General features: G+C 40.2%; 1 protein-coding gene across 2 annotated transcripts; it reads left to right on the forward strand.

Moving 5' to 3' along the window:
- The first annotated feature begins 110 nt into the window (after window positions 1-110).
- Window positions 111-15,130, forward strand: LOC117982617 (vesicle-fusing ATPase 1-like). Of its 2 annotated transcripts, XM_069498592.1 has the most exons (17): window positions 111-324; window positions 900-988; window positions 2,372-2,501; window positions 3,005-3,090; window positions 3,877-4,022; window positions 4,368-4,506; window positions 5,342-5,484; window positions 6,050-6,249; window positions 6,810-6,942; window positions 7,852-8,054; window positions 8,861-9,049; window positions 9,957-10,089; window positions 10,374-10,531; window positions 11,263-11,447; window positions 11,993-12,151; window positions 12,808-12,897; window positions 13,171-15,130. In XM_069498592.1, exons 1-17 carry the CDS (start codon window positions 313-315, stop codon window positions 13,304-13,306), a joined length of 2,331 nt encoding a protein of 776 aa, XP_069354693.1. In that variant the 5' UTR covers window positions 111-312; the 3' UTR covers window positions 13,307-15,130. The 2 variants fall into 2 exon arrangements, with proteins under 2 accessions (XP_069354693.1, XP_034824875.1); XM_034968984.2 differs by lacking the exon at window positions 12,808-12,897.
- Window positions 15,131-15,436: the final 306 nt, after the last annotated feature.

Genomic DNA, 15,436 nt, shown 5'->3' on the forward strand with positions numbered 1-15,436 from the left:
GACAAGCACCAAAGAGTATAGAGAACCACCTGCATAAGCATCAATCCATAGACCATTTCCGGTATGGAGAACACACTTCGGTTTTTTTAGACATGGTAATACTGCTTTTGTAGTATTGATCCATCCAGCCAATAGATTCAGCCAAAATATTTTATCACTGCAGTTTCTTGTTCACCCATTCGCTGATTCGATGGAAAATAGAAAATCCAAGGCGGGCTGATTCCGCGTTGACGTCACGTCATTGAAATCAATTGAAATCATTATTGTCAAAATAATACTGTGTATTTATAAAATTCAATAAATTGTGTAAAAATGTCTTCAATGGTAAGTACGTGATGAAAAGAATTTTGCAGCGGGCTTAAAGAGTGTTTAGTTAAACTTTGTTACTTATCATTAATTAGAGAGAGTAATTATTTTTTTAACGTTCGATAATGATCTCACTATGGTTACATTAGGTTTATATTGTGAAAATGTTATGTATTTGCTTTTTATTTTTATAGAAACTTGCTATATTTCAAGTACATTACATCACACATGTTTCTATATTATCTTTCTGGAGTCTAGATAAGTTTAAAATGTTATACTGTTTATTTAAATAATTATTAAATATCACTACAAATTTATTACTTAGGTACTAATAATTGAGTTCTTCTGGTCCTGCTATTATAGTCTTAGAATTTGAAAAGTACAGATATATCAATATAGCATACCTACTAGGACTAGCTGACACGCCCCATCTTAATTCAGATGGAATTCATGAAAATCCTTTCTTAATGGGGGTCCCACATTATCGAGTAGACCTATATTTGCAAAACTTCAAATTACTAGACCCAGCAGTTTATGCTATACTTTCAGTTGGTTTATTTTATACTTTTATATGTATAGATAATTTTTTTCAGCGCATGAAGGCAGCCAGATGCCCTTCCGATGAGCTGGCTATTACCAACTGCGCTCTCATCAACCCAGAAGACTTTCCAAGTGATGTGAAGTGAGTACCTGTTACTTCTACTATTCTGTAATATTTTAAGAGTTATAGAAACACTTAAATTCTCTGAGATTTATAGAGCATACTTTGACTTAGCTCAGCCTTAAGTTTGAGTTAAAACGAGACAGATGTATGCCAGCGTTACAACTCTGTCTTGATTTAACAGTGTCTTAAGTCTGAGCAAAGTCAAAGTGTGCTTTATAGATCTCACCATTATTGCCAGTGCAAATAGTGGAGTGGAGTCAAGTCTTTTGAATAACTATCTAAGCTTTATGTACTTTGGCATGCCATTGAAATGACTGAAAACAACACGGAGGATTAGTGTTGTACACATTGCCGCTGTTATGACAAAGTATATTGATAAAACTTAGTTTGAATCTTCGCACATATCTTAGGCATAGCATCTTCTTGGTAGCAACCAAGAAAATGCTGTTATGCTCTGCTGATATGCCTGTGTGTGTCTGTCACTACTTTTCTGCGTCTGCTTTCTAAATAAAAAAGCATCTTTGAAATGTCCCTAGAACCATTAATATCATCACCTAGATTATTTAGTGGGTTCTCTCTTGAATTATAATCCTCATATCTGAGGGTTGTGACTCATGACTCTTTTCATTATTCACATTATGGAAAGTTTTCTTTGGATAGTGTAATATTGTGAGAAGCTTCAGACTCTTCTCAAACTGGTGAACCAATGCAGTCACAATTGAATTCCTATTAATTCTATTCTTTTACTTTAAACACATTTGATTTTTTTTTAAATATCAAATGGATAACACAATTCTTCTTTTCGAGTCGACGGTCACCTCAAACACGGGCAGCCCAAAAAGCCGCTACCGCGATTGCTCGGTCGGTAGCGTTGTACAGCTCCTCGTACGTGCAGGCTGTCGGGCACGCAGGGCACCCAGTCATGTGCGCAATGGTCTGTTTCGGATGACCGCAGATGCACTGCGTATCATGTACCGAGATAAAGCCCCACCTCGCCAAATCCACCCTAGACCTCCCACAATTATAAAACATAGATAATTTGAAGTGAGTGGCCAGAATTCAAACTTCCAACCTTGACATTCTAACTGGGCCAACACAGCTTTTTACTGAATCAAATGTAGATAAACACTAGTAATTAATATTTTAATTACAACTGATAAATTATTTTTACAGTTCAGCACCACTACAGTTGATATCACTATCAAAAACTGTGTATTTACCAAATGATTTTAGTTAAAACGTTTAGTTTAGAGTTTGTGTTCAAGAGAATCGGCCCCAGTGTTTGATTTTTTATATTAAAAATGCCTCTAAATAAAATTAAATATTCACTTCGTTATTTTTCTAGAATTGTAATATTTTATCAGCCTGTTTTTTTATTTGGTTGTAATTTATGATTTTCAGACACATTGAAGTAGCTACAGGACCATCTCAGCACTTCATCTTCAGTGTGAGATTTTATAATGGAGTGGACAGGGGTACTGTAGGCTTTTCTGCACCCCAAAGGAAATGGGCAATACTTTCTATTGGACAGGTTTGCATATTTATTAACATAATATTGAAAAAAAACAGAAACTCATAGTTTTTTAGGGTTCCATATCTCAAACGGACAAAAAGGAACCCTTATAATATGGAAATTCGTAGTTTTAGGGGGCCTCAAAAGAAAAAAGGAACCCTTAGGGAGTGGCACTTTGTCTCCACTCTGTCCATCAGACCATTTTTCTAAAGAACGCGTGAAGGTATCAAGTTGAACTTTATATTTAAATTTATATAATAACCCTATACTTTCCCTTCCATGAAATTTGCCAAAAAGCAAGGTCTCAAGTAAAGCAAAAACCCCCAAAAATTGATAATTTTTAGTTATATCACTTTTTTTTTCGATTATAAACATACAGTTAGCAATTAGTTTGCAGTTAGAGAAAAATAAGCAACTAAATAATTACACGTATTCTTCCAAGGTACGGAACCCTCGGTGCGCGAGTCCGGTTTTTTAATTACCATAGTAGGTAGTTTCATTTATCATTGAACTTTTTACAGCCAATAGATGTGAAGCCCTTCAAGCCGCAAAATGCGGATTGCCTGTGCAGTATCACATTGGAAGCAGATTTTATGCTTAAGAAAACGTAAGTATATTATATTACTAGCGGATAGCCTGCGTGTGCTACTGTACTATAAAAAGAATGTCCCAATGCATTGTTTTAGTGGTCTAAGGGTGAAATCTATAGAACGCACTTTGACTTTGCTCAGACTTAAGATAGCCGATGGGGCAGACGTGTTCTGGAGTGGAGACCGCGTACCGGTAAGCGCAGTGTGGGACGACCCCCCGCCCGCTGGACCGATGACCTGAAGAAGGTGGTGGGAGCGGATGGATGAGGAAGGCGGAGGACCGTGTGTGGTGGCGCGCTCTTGGAAAGGCCTATGTCCAGCAGTGGACGCAAACAGGCTGATGGATTGGATTGGATTGGATAGACTTAAGACAATTTAAATGAGACAGATGCATATTTCTCATATAAATCTGCCTCGTTTTAACTCAATCTTAAGTCTAAGCAAAGTCAAAGGGCGCACTATAAGGCCATCTTCGCATTATTGTCGATCGATGGATCCGAGGGAAGTCTGCGGTGCCCGTAACACACGTTTTCCTAGTACAGCTGCCAAAGCACTCCATTCAGGTTTTAACAATTATTGTGTCTACTGTGCACTAGATTTAAGGAGTTTTTGTACTGTGCAACATTTTCTTGGTTGAATAAATAATTTATTTTAATTGTATTGCCTTTCTAGTGAAACTGGTTTGGGGCAAATCGGTTTCAAAGGGTATAATAGACACAATGTAGAAACATTTTTTGTGTTTTATATATTAAGAAGATTATTGATACAATAGTTTGGAAATAAAATAAAAGAAACTTTCACAGGACATCCCTGGAGCCATATGACTCTGAGCAAATGGCGCGCGATTTTCTCATCCAGTTCTCGAACCAGGTCTTCACAGTCGGTCAACAGCTTGCTTTCTCATTCCAAGACAAGAAAGTGTTATCTTTGATTGTTAAGAACTTGGAAGGTGAGTAGCTTGAAACTACTCAGTACAGTACTGACATCTCAGATTTGTAGAGCGTTGTCTCTGTCACTCATACCCATATTATGATGTTTAGTTTAGTCGGACTCAACGGCCGAGACAGTGCTCTACAAATCTGCTATCTCCTTCTAAAGATCGATGTTCATCACTTTTGGCCGCGTATTTTAATCGATTTTAAACAATTGTCTGAGATGCGCTAGGTGGGATGAAACAACCACACATTCTTACCTATAGTAACATTTTAATTCGTCAGGAAAAATGTAATGTATGAAATAAAGATCAAACCAAGGATCTACTCTATTATTATTAATGGATGTATTTTGTCTATAGCCGTGGATGTACAAGCATTGGCTGCAGGAGCCAATGCTGTACCTCGTCGAGTTAGGTTCGGTCGACTATTGCCAGATGCCTGTATCCAGTTCGATAAAGCTGAAAGCTCCTCTCTCAATCTAGTGGGCAAAGCTAAGGGGTAAGTAAATGGTTGTTTTATTTCATTATTTTATACGAATACTAGCGAGCACCCGTGGCCCTGCTCCCGTGAGAATTTCGAAAAATCCGACCTTATATTTATCTAAATTATAAATGTGCAACCTCTGTACAAAATTTCAGCTTTCTAGATCCACTAGTTTGGGCTGGGCTTTCATGAGTCAGATGAGATGAATATTGGTTAGTTTGATCGCCTGCGGATCATGAGGTCTCGAGTTAGAATCTCGAGTGGCACCAACAAAAAGATGGGCTAGCTAGCCGACAGACAGATTGACATACAGATACACTTTCCATAGACAACACTTCCACAATCCACAAGTACTTTAATGCCTCCCCTGGCTTCACACCTTATGCACACCACTGATTAATCTATTCTATTAACTATCTTATGCTCGCGATTTCGTCCGCGTGAACTACACAAATTTCAAACCCCTATTTCACCCCCTTAGGGGTTGAATTTTATAAAATCCTTTCTTAGCGGATGCCTACGTCATAAAAGCATGCCAAATTTCAGCCCGATCCATCCCGTAGTTGGACCTGTGCGTTGATAGATCAGTCAGTCACTCAGTCACCTTTTCTTTTTATATATTTATAGATAGATAAATAAAAATGAATCCCCGAAATGAGTATATAACTTCCCAGCCACTGCACCAAATTGAATAATTCTTTTATTTGTTGTTTGTAATTGTCAGGACATATGAAAGATTTTTTTGGAAATCCAGTTCAAAAATACAGTTCCCGTGGGGCGTGAACGAAGTTGCGGGCAACAGCTAGTATTATTATGTAAGAGTAATAAATAATGTAAAATAACCTCCTAGCAAACAGCCGCGCCAGTCCATCATCAATCCAGAATGGGACTTCGGCAAGATGGGCATCGGTGGCCTGGACAACGAGTTCAACGCCATCTTCCGCCGAGCCTTCGCCTCGCGCGTCTTCCCTCCAGAAGTCGTGGAGCAGTTGGGTTAGTTCAACCACTAAATACAATCATCATCATCATGATCAACCCATTGCCGGCTCCCTACAGGGCACGGGTCTCCTCTCAGCGTGAGAAGGGTTTTGGCCATAGTCTAGCCATGTGCGGATTGGTAGACTTAACGCACCTTTGAGAACATTATGGAGAACTCTCGGGCATGCAGGTTTCCTCACGATGTTTTCCTTCACCGTTAAAGCAAGTAATTAATTATAAATAATTAATTAATTAAAAAAAAAAAAATGAAAACGCACATAACTCCGAAAAGTTAGAGGTGCATGCCCGGGATTCTCAAGGATGATGCACGGTGTAGCATCTAGCAAGTTTTTCATCTATCATTTTTTTTTAAAGAATATTAGGCATGGTAAATGACTAATATTCCCCTTTCCTCTCCAACTAAGCGTCAGGCTTGTGCTAGGAGTAGGTACGACAATAGTGCAACGGGCGGGGTTTGAACCGCCGACCTTTCGGTTTTCAGTCCACTCCTTTACCGGTTGAGCTATTGAGGCTCTAAATGTCATTACAATGAAACTCAATCATTTTTGATCTATTTTAGGCTGCAAACACGTAAAGGGTATTCTGTTATACGGCCCGCCCGGTACCGGTAAAACTCTGATGGCTCGACAGATTGGGAACATGTTGAATGCAAGGGAGCCCAAAATTGTGAACGGTCCACAAATATTGGACAAATATGTTGGCGAGAGCGAGGCCAATATCCGACGCTTGTTTGCTGATGCTGAGGAGGAAGAGAAAAGGGTATTTAATTTTTTTTAGGCTTCCGTATCTCAAAAACAAAAAGAGTTCCATAAGGGATCACTTGGTTGTCTGTCTGTCTATCTGTCTGCCTGCCCTATAGGGTACTTCCCGTTGACCTAGAATCATGAAGTTTGGCAGGTAAGTTCCGTATCTCAAAAGCAAAAAGGAACTCTATAAGGGATCACTTGGTGGTCTGTCTGTCTGTCTGCCTGTCTGTCAAGAAAACCTATATATCCCATTGACCTAGAATCATGAAATTTTACAGGTAGATAGGTCTTATAGCACAAGTAAAGGAAAAAAATCCGAAAACCGTGAATTTGTGGTTACATCACAAAAAATGTGTTCACAAAAATTTATTTACTAGATCACAATATTAGATGGCGCAGTCCGTCATTAACTTGTAGTGTTCTACATAAAAGTGTACTGTAAGGTAATATCTTGTACGATGGTACGGAACCCTTCGTGTGCCAATCCAATTCACACTTGACCGCTTTTTTAATCAAGGAAGAGAATTTTGGCTAGTCTCGTTTTAAGTTCGCTTAAGTTTGGTTTTCTTTTAGTGTGGGCCGAACAGTGGTCTCCACATAATAATCTTCGACGAAATCGACGCCATCTGCAAAGCCCGAGGCTCGGTTGGCGGCAACACGGGCGTCCACGACACTGTTGTAAACCAGCTGCTGTCAAAGATTGATGGTAAAATCAAATCCTTTTTTATATTCCAGGAGATGGCTATTGCGTTCGAACATTATCAGAAAGTGTCAAAAAATTCGGATGCGCGCTGGAAAGTCACTATGCTCATACTTTTGTACTAGACCCCACCGACACTGTGTCTCAAACTGTTAAGTTACGTTACATGGGCAATTGAAATTCTGCAATTCCGAGCAATTTAGTCAATTATGACGTCACAGCCACGTGAAGCATATTACTGCAATACCTGAAGATTTCAGCAATGTTATGCGAAAAAATTGCTTCAGATTGTTCCACTTATTGCTCCAGATTGATCCATACGTGTTGCCGAGCAACAATTGCTTTAAAAATTGCCCAGTAAGCGCACCATTAGAATGTTCTCGGAACTTCTGATTTGCACAGAGTGAGATAACACAGAAAATTTTCTAACAGAATTTGGCATTCTTTCCTCAGGGGGATTATGAAAGAGATAGCAATAACTTAGATCTGTCGTTTATTAGTTAGTTTAGAGATTGCGTATAAGCCATATTTTCTGAAAATATAGTGTAAGCATAAAAAGTGTATGTAGTCGATTACCTGCACCAATTTGGACACGTCCATACAATTTTGATTACGCAATCGGCGCGAATGAATCGCTTACCTCGTCTCGCGCGGAATCCCTTCACTTTGACCAAAGCTTAAGTGCCAATTGTCTCTCTCACATTTTACTTCACCCCAAGTTTAGGGTGGTTTTGAAAACCCACCCATAGGGGCCATCTTTTTTAGAGACAAACGAGTACATATTTGTATTTATGAATGACTAGCATAGTATGGTACTTTATCGGCATTACTACAACCTAGCCTTAACCAGATAGTAATAGAATGGGATTGACAATAGATCTGTACTTACACCTATATAATACCTTACACTTTTAGGCGTGGATCAACTAAACAATATTCTAGTCATTGGCATGACAAACAGACGCGACATGATAGATGAAGCTTTACTGCGACCTGGTCGCTTAGAAGTGCAGATGGAAATTGGTTTACCTGATGAGAAAGGACGAGTACAGATCTTAAACATCCATACAAAACGTATGAAGGAGTATAAGAAGATCGCTGAGGATGTGGATAACAAAGTAAATATAGTTACTGTATTAGTTTTAAGGCCGAACCGCATTACAGCGGCGCGTCGCGTCTGCAATGCAATTTTTGCAATTAGCAGTATGACATATTTTATTAAGCTCATATGTTAAAATCTCATAGTTAAAGATCAACCCTAAGGGTTTAAAATTTGTGTAGTTCACGCGGACGAAGTCGCGGGCATAAGCTAGCTAGTAGTATAGCTAGTAGTAGCCATAAGTTCTAAGCAAATAAAACAATGGTACCAACATGACGGCAAGGGGCGAGTTATAGTGAACGGTCTGTAATCTGTATGCCGCAACGCGCAGTGAGGGGCTGCGCAGCGCCGCTGTAATGCGGTCCGGCCTTTATGGTTGCTTACTATGGGCCTCATAAGAATGCTCAGAGTCACTCCGTGGGTGATGGAAAGCCCTATGCTTGGAGTTCCTCTACGTGATCAGAAATGGGGAGATTCGTAGGAGAACCAGAACTGACATAGCTCAACGGGTTGTAAAGTTGAAATAGCAATGGGTAGGGCACATAGTTCGAAAAACAGATAGACGATGGAGTCTATCGGTTCTATAGAAAGCGCAGCGTTGGAACACTCCTCACTAGGTGGACAGACGACGACATCAAACGAATCGCAACGAGCCGCTGGATTCAGTCGGCGCAAGACCGTGGCGTGTGGAAGTCCCTACAAGAGACCTATGTCCAGCAGTGGATGTCTATCGATGGATGATGATGATGATTAGTTTTACATTTAAACTTTTATTATTCAGACTTTTTTTCGAGACAGCACTATGACAGTATTCTTTCATTTAAGGAACTAGCGACATTAACAAAGAACTTTTCGGGCGCGGAACTCGAAGGTTTGGTCCGAGCGGCTCAGTCTACTGCCATGAACAGATTGATTAAGGCTTCCAGCAAGGTGGAAGTGGATCCAGAGGCCATGGAGAAACTTATGGTGGAACGAGGAGACTTCCTGCACGCTCTCGAGAATGATATTAAACCGGTAAGAGTAGAATCTAAAATATCAGGCATTATTGAGCGTCTCCCTTCTAGCATATATTTTTTGCTAGATGGAACTAGTTACTAGATGATTTCCGCGACTTAGTCCGCATGGTTGTTGGTTTTTTTAAATCACTTGGGTACTCATTGATTTTCCAGAATAAAAAGTACTGTGTCTGTCTCAGAGATGCAAGCTATCTCTGTACCAAATATCACCAAATAAAATGATAAGGTAACAGATAGACAGACACACTTTTGCCTTTATATATTTATTAATTTCGCCATTTTTAAGATTGAATTTTTGTTGCTAAGTAAAACATAATATGGTAATCTAAGTGGAATAAAAAAAGATATAGCCCCTGGACAACCACAGAGACGATCAAAAGTTTATGCTCCTTGGTTTCTTTAGACCCAGGTACCCACTTCTTAAATATACCTTCTTTCTTTCTTTCTTCTCTCTGAGCTGGTTTCCGTACTTAAACGTTTCCATCTAATGTGAGTGCCCTCCCCGCCGCAGTCTTCACTCCAGCCATTCAAGCTCGCTTCAAAAGCCGAGTATACTGCCCAGATTGCTTCATGGAGTGAGGTTGGGGATCTCAAATTGCGCTTGCGTTGTTCTGCCGCGCCTGTGCACTCGGGAAGCACGTACGTCGGTGTTTCATCGACCTCCATGCAGGCCTGCACTGCCTCTCAGGACTGTCGGTGACACCTATAACAGAAAGTTGTATTGTATTGTATTGTAAATGTTTAGTGGGCTATGCCCTGTTATGAGTCCCACCTTCCTAAGTCTACCTTAATATCCATGTTGGCTAAACGAGGCGCTGCCTCAGCTTGATGCGGCTGTCAGTCAACTTAATAGCGCTGGTTTTCAGGCATGATCCCTGAATTAATATAAAATCGTTTTTCTGTAGGCTTTCGGTACGGCAGCAGAAGCGTTGGAACATTTCCTTGCGCGTGGTATCATCAACTGGGGTTCCCCAGTCACATCTCTGTTGGAGGACGGGCAGCTGTACATTCAACAGTCTCGTGCTACTGAAGCTAGTGGTAAGTGAATAAGTTAGTTTTATCGTTTCTACTCCAGTGTTGAGACGCAAGAAGCACACTAGGATATTTTAAGAAAACAAATGATGTGGAAATGTTTCTGACTTGATCCGGAGTTCTATTTTTTTACTTTATTTTATTAGAGACAACTACATAAATGCCAGGCCTGTAATATAATAATCCAATACAAAATGAGTTCCTTTTGTGCTGATATGTCTTCTTCTTCTTTTGTTAGGTGGCTTTTTGTGCTGATGTCGTCGACTAAAATATTGTGAATGATTGTATAGGTCTAGTATCAGTGCTGCTCGAGGGGCCGCCCAACAGCGGCAAGACTGCGCTGGCGGCACAGCTCGCCAAACTTTCGGACTTCCCTTTCGTCAAAGTGTGCTCACCTGAAGACATGATCGGCTTCACAGAGACCGCCAAATGCTTGCAGATTAGAAAGGTAAGACTGCGGTAAAACGCAGCTCGCCAAACTTTCGGACTTCCCTTTCGTCAAAGTGTGCTCGCCTGAAGACATGATCCCCTTCACAGAGACCGCCAAATGCTTGCAGATTAGGAAGGTAAGACTGCGATAAAACGCAGCTCGCCAAACTTTCGGACTTCCCTTTATTCAAGGTGTGCTCGCTCGAAGATATGATCGGCTTCACCGAGTCCGCCAAGTCTGATTTCCTCTTAGTTAATGTGTGCGGTGTGCTTCAGTATTTTCGTATTTTTATTTATATGCTTCGTATCCTTTCATGCATAAAATTAATCCACACGCCTATTGTTGTAAAGGCAAGGATGATTTCCTATCACCTGGACAAAAAATATTGTTTGTTCGTTTCGAAAAGACTCCACGAAAAGCGATGACAACGCTTAGACGACTGGCACTGCGAGTTGCGCAAGACAGATTGTGTCGGCGTTGAAAGCTGGTTTTTTTGGCTTATTCCGCTTAACCACCCTAAAACATCCACCCTAGGCTGTATATTCGGAAACGAAGTCTATACACCCCGGACTAAAAATAATACCTATACAAATTTGCCATCCGGAGTGGATGATGGACAGACGTTTCTGATTATACAGCCTAGGGTAACTATTATAGGGTGAATAAACGGAACAAAACATTTTTTTGCCACGCTCCGTGTAGGAAATAGACTTACTAAACAAACATTGACAAAAATTTTGATTTTGTAGTATTTCGACGACGCATACCGTTCGACTCTGTCCTGTATCCTGGTGGACAACATCGAGCGCCTGCTGGACTACGGCCCCATCGGTCCGCGCTACTCAAATCTGACGCTGCAAGCTCTGCTCGTCTTGCTCAAGAAGCAACCCCCAAAGGGAAGGAAGCTACTCATTTTGTGCACTAGCAGTCGACGGTAAGTTTTTTATAACCTTGAAATCTATTTTTCGAATTTATTTATTTGTCTTTCTGTTTTTCGAAGGTTGAGTAAGACTGATCCAATAAAGGGAGGAGTGAAGTAACATGTTTTGGGTGTCTTTCGTAAGATTGTTATATTATTATCATAACGAGGACCAAACTTGGAGTGGTTAGAAACAGCGTGAAATGTTTAGTGTAAAAAGAGACACGTGGTCTTTTTATACTTTATTCGTTTTATTTATATATATATATCTTTTCACGATTGGTATAATGCGTCGTATTCCTTATTGTTGAGAGTTCCTCATTGTTAATCACATGATGGTAGGTTCTATCTTGGAATGATAATAAATGTGTACAGTGCGACAAGGCTATCTTGGCGCGTGGCGAAAATTGGAACTAACATTGCCCTCAAGTATCCCCTTTGTTCTTGTTTGAATACACTAATCCTTTGTTCTCCAACAGCGCCCCCCTGTCAATGTCATTCAAGTGCCAAGAGAGCCTTGTCGCACTGTATATGAAATTATATGTACCTTCTACCCACAGGCAAGTACTGGATGACATGGAAATACTCTCAGCGTTCACTGGCGTACTTCACGTGCCGAATCTCTCTCAGCCAGAACACGTGATGGCCGTTTTAGAGGAGAGCGACGCTTTCTCCAAGCGGGACTTGGCCAAGATACAGAAGGACCTACGAGGAGCCAAGTAAGTACTAACTGTAGAATTTTGCTCTATAGATGCTAGAGGACCTGGAAGTGCTTTCTGCGCATATAGGAATGCTTCATTTGCCGAATCTCTCAGCCAGAACACGTAATGACCGTTTTATAGGAAAGTGACGCTATGTCAAAGCGGAACATGGTTAAGACACAGAACGACCTTCGAGGAGCCACGTAAGTACCCACTGTATAATTTCTAATTGTAAAAAAATAAACTATATTCTTAGCTATTCATCTAGGCAGCAGGAACTAGGAAGAAACTAGCTGCACAAATTCAGGTATGAGTTGACTGCGCGCTTTCTACGAAATCGATCATCGGGTGACCACTTCCACATTTTCATTTAGTCCAAATTCAGATTGACCTTTAAAAACTCCAAGTATGAAAACATTTCTACTCCACAAATTTCATATCTGATGAGATGTTGCTGAATATAATAATGGACTTAATATTGCTAAAAGCCAGGTATGTAATGATTTCTATAGATAGTCCACGAGCCCAATCGTGATGGATATCCTCAGCATTTAGTTTTTCATGTGAATGGCTTTTCCACTGTGCCAAGATATGGAAAGATCTGTCAAACGGTAGTATACCATTTTTTACCATCATACCCGCCTGTAATTGTTTATAATGAAATCTTCTCGTAGGCGGAGGAAAAAACGGAGGTTTTGGGGTGGAGACCCCTCCAAACGAGAATTACCCAAACCGCAAACCGACCCGCCGGGGTCAAAGGCGAAGTAAGTACTTTTAACAGCGGAACTCTGTAGACGCCTCATATCGCATGTCCTCATTTGCAACAATGTCGTCTTGCATACTTACCTTTTGATTTCAGACAGATATTGTAGTTATCATGCTTCAGCATTATGTCAACGATTGTCAATACTAGACAATAAGCATCCTTAGTTAAAAATCTATCGGAATTGCCCCTCGGACCTTATCTCCGAAGTAATCCCGAAAATACTTAAACAGTAGAAATACAAGGTAACGTAATTTTAATTTAACCCTTACAGGATTTTCATCGGTATCAAAAAGCTCCTGGCCCTGGTGGATATGGTGAAACAGACGGACGAGGAGTCGAGAGTGTTCAAATTCCTCACCAAGATGCAGGAGGAGGGAGGCCTCGACCTCGGTACAAGTATACAATAAGAGTTATTGCAACCTTAGGGATTACACACGCATACCACGCGTTCGCCCTCACCCGACCATCCTAACGCACATATCCACACATTGAAACCCCAAGCCAATCGCGCCACCGAGAGTTCGCCCTGTGCTTCCGACTTTAGAAGCTACGAGATCGATTACGACGACGTGAGCGAATGTACGGATTCCAGCCATCACAGAGTCGGCCGGACAGCCAAAGGCAACGAAATCTCACCTGCGAAAATGCCCCTCATGAGAATCAGGAGCGTCGAAATCGTTTTCGAAGACGAAATGTCCACTTGCACCGACACGGGTCTGTTGGATCGCAGCATCGAGCTCATACTGTCCGATAGCGACGATTCCACCAAATGCGTGGATGATTTAGAACATTTGCAGCAGGAACGTGACGAAAATGATTCGGTTACCTTGAACGCCGAAGCGGATTTGTCAGATGACAATTCTTACTCTCCGAAGCACGCTGTCGATATACCCGTTTACACTATAAACGTCCCGATGAATGAAGATATTCGCGAACAGAACGAATCCCTCACGTTGGCTAACGACGACACGCTGTCTATAAACATATCCGAATTGGGGGACTCCGGTCGTTTTACTGAAGAGGCATCCTCATCTCATATCGAAGTGCCCATTATAACATACGACGACGCTGTGCTTTCTCATTCATGCGACGCGGTCAACGTGGACGAAAGCTCTACTATACAGAGTATGTACGAGGTATCCGAGCTCAGCGGAGCGAATGCGGGCAGCCATCGGCTGTATGAGTACATCGATAGCGATAGCAATAGCGACAGTGACAACACCGCCGTCTGTGATGACGACGGTCCGAATCCTGTTATAACAGAGCCCGACGCCACGGACCCTGCGTGCGCCAGTTACGATCTGCAGTACGACTCGTTTGTTGATATTGGAAAATTTTAAATTATACTTTTTATGTATGCTTTATATTTATAAAAGCTTATTGTTTATATTGAATACAGTATAGTTATATTGATGCTTCCCTATTAATTTTTAAATGGTTATTGCTGTTTGTGTTTCCTATCGTATAAAGTTGAGTAAATGTGGGTATAAGATCACATACTACAATAGCCGGCAGGAAATATTGAACATTGGCCTTTAGAAAGAGATAGCGGTTTAGGAGAGCGTTCTGTCTTTGAGACCGACAAAACGTCACATAGGTATGAGTGACAGAGACAACGTTCAACAAAGCTGAAATCTCATTCTAAAGGTCGATGTATAATATTTTTTGCCGGCTACTGTACTGGATTTATATATCGATAGAAGTATAAACGCGCATGTGAGGCGGATTTTTATCTATTCTGAGCTATTTATACGCCTTATAAACCTTTACACGGCTTGTGCTCGAAGGGCAGAGTGGTATGCAACTCTAGTAACCATGTCATTGTTCTTCCTTGATTAACCTTTTCTTTTCTAGAAAATCTCAACTCGTAGCATCTTTGTAAATATATTTTCCATTGCAGTGCAACAGGTTTTATTATCTATAGTGTCTATTTCTATGCACTGTGACATGGTTACAGAAATCCCAGGGTTGTATGTCTAGGCAATAGCTCAATTTTTTTGTATTATATGTACCTAGAAAAATATCGAAAGCGATATGTTTTTATTTATTTGTGTTATGTAAATGTGATACAGCTTGACGCTGTTTAATTTAGCGAAATAAGCAAATTTTATTATCATGAGAAGAAACTATTAGAAGTTAGCTTGTTAAGAACAAATGTCAATATTTAATATTGTAGTATTATTGTGGATCTTGAGAAAGTTGTTAGAAGAAAAGAGATAGAAGCATTTACATGTTATGACTTGAAAAACTTTAATTATAGCGAAGAGTACAATTATTCATAAAATAAATAGCTTTTGATGTTGTTAGTTCAAGATCTTTGTCACTTATATGAAATTAAAGCACAGAAACATTTGGGAAATTAACTATTTATTAGGTAGGTACCATTTAATGTCAAGAAACAACATCTATGAATTATTATTAGGTACTTAAAATTAACAGCATCTTTAAAGATTATATTTTATAAGGAGTTACCTACAAGATGTAATATTTGATCTAAACAACTCTGTGAACATCATAATAATTATTACATTCTTACC

Source organism: Maniola hyperantus, chromosome 5, assembly GCF_902806685.2.
Source record: "Maniola hyperantus chromosome 5, iAphHyp1.2, whole genome shotgun sequence".
Lineage (NCBI taxonomy): Eukaryota > Metazoa > Arthropoda > Insecta > Lepidoptera > Nymphalidae > Maniola > Maniola hyperantus.

Excerpts from the sequence above, each read along its gene's own strand:
- LOC117982617 (XM_069498592.1), top strand. Across the intron at positions 3,091-3,876 it reads GATTTTATGCTTAAGAAAAC|GACATCCCTGGAGCCATATG; the intron begins GTAAGTATATTA and ends AAACTTTCACAG. Across the intron at positions 4,023-4,367 it reads GATTGTTAAGAACTTGGAAG|CCGTGGATGTACAAGCATTG; the intron begins GTGAGTAGCTTG and ends TTTTGTCTATAG.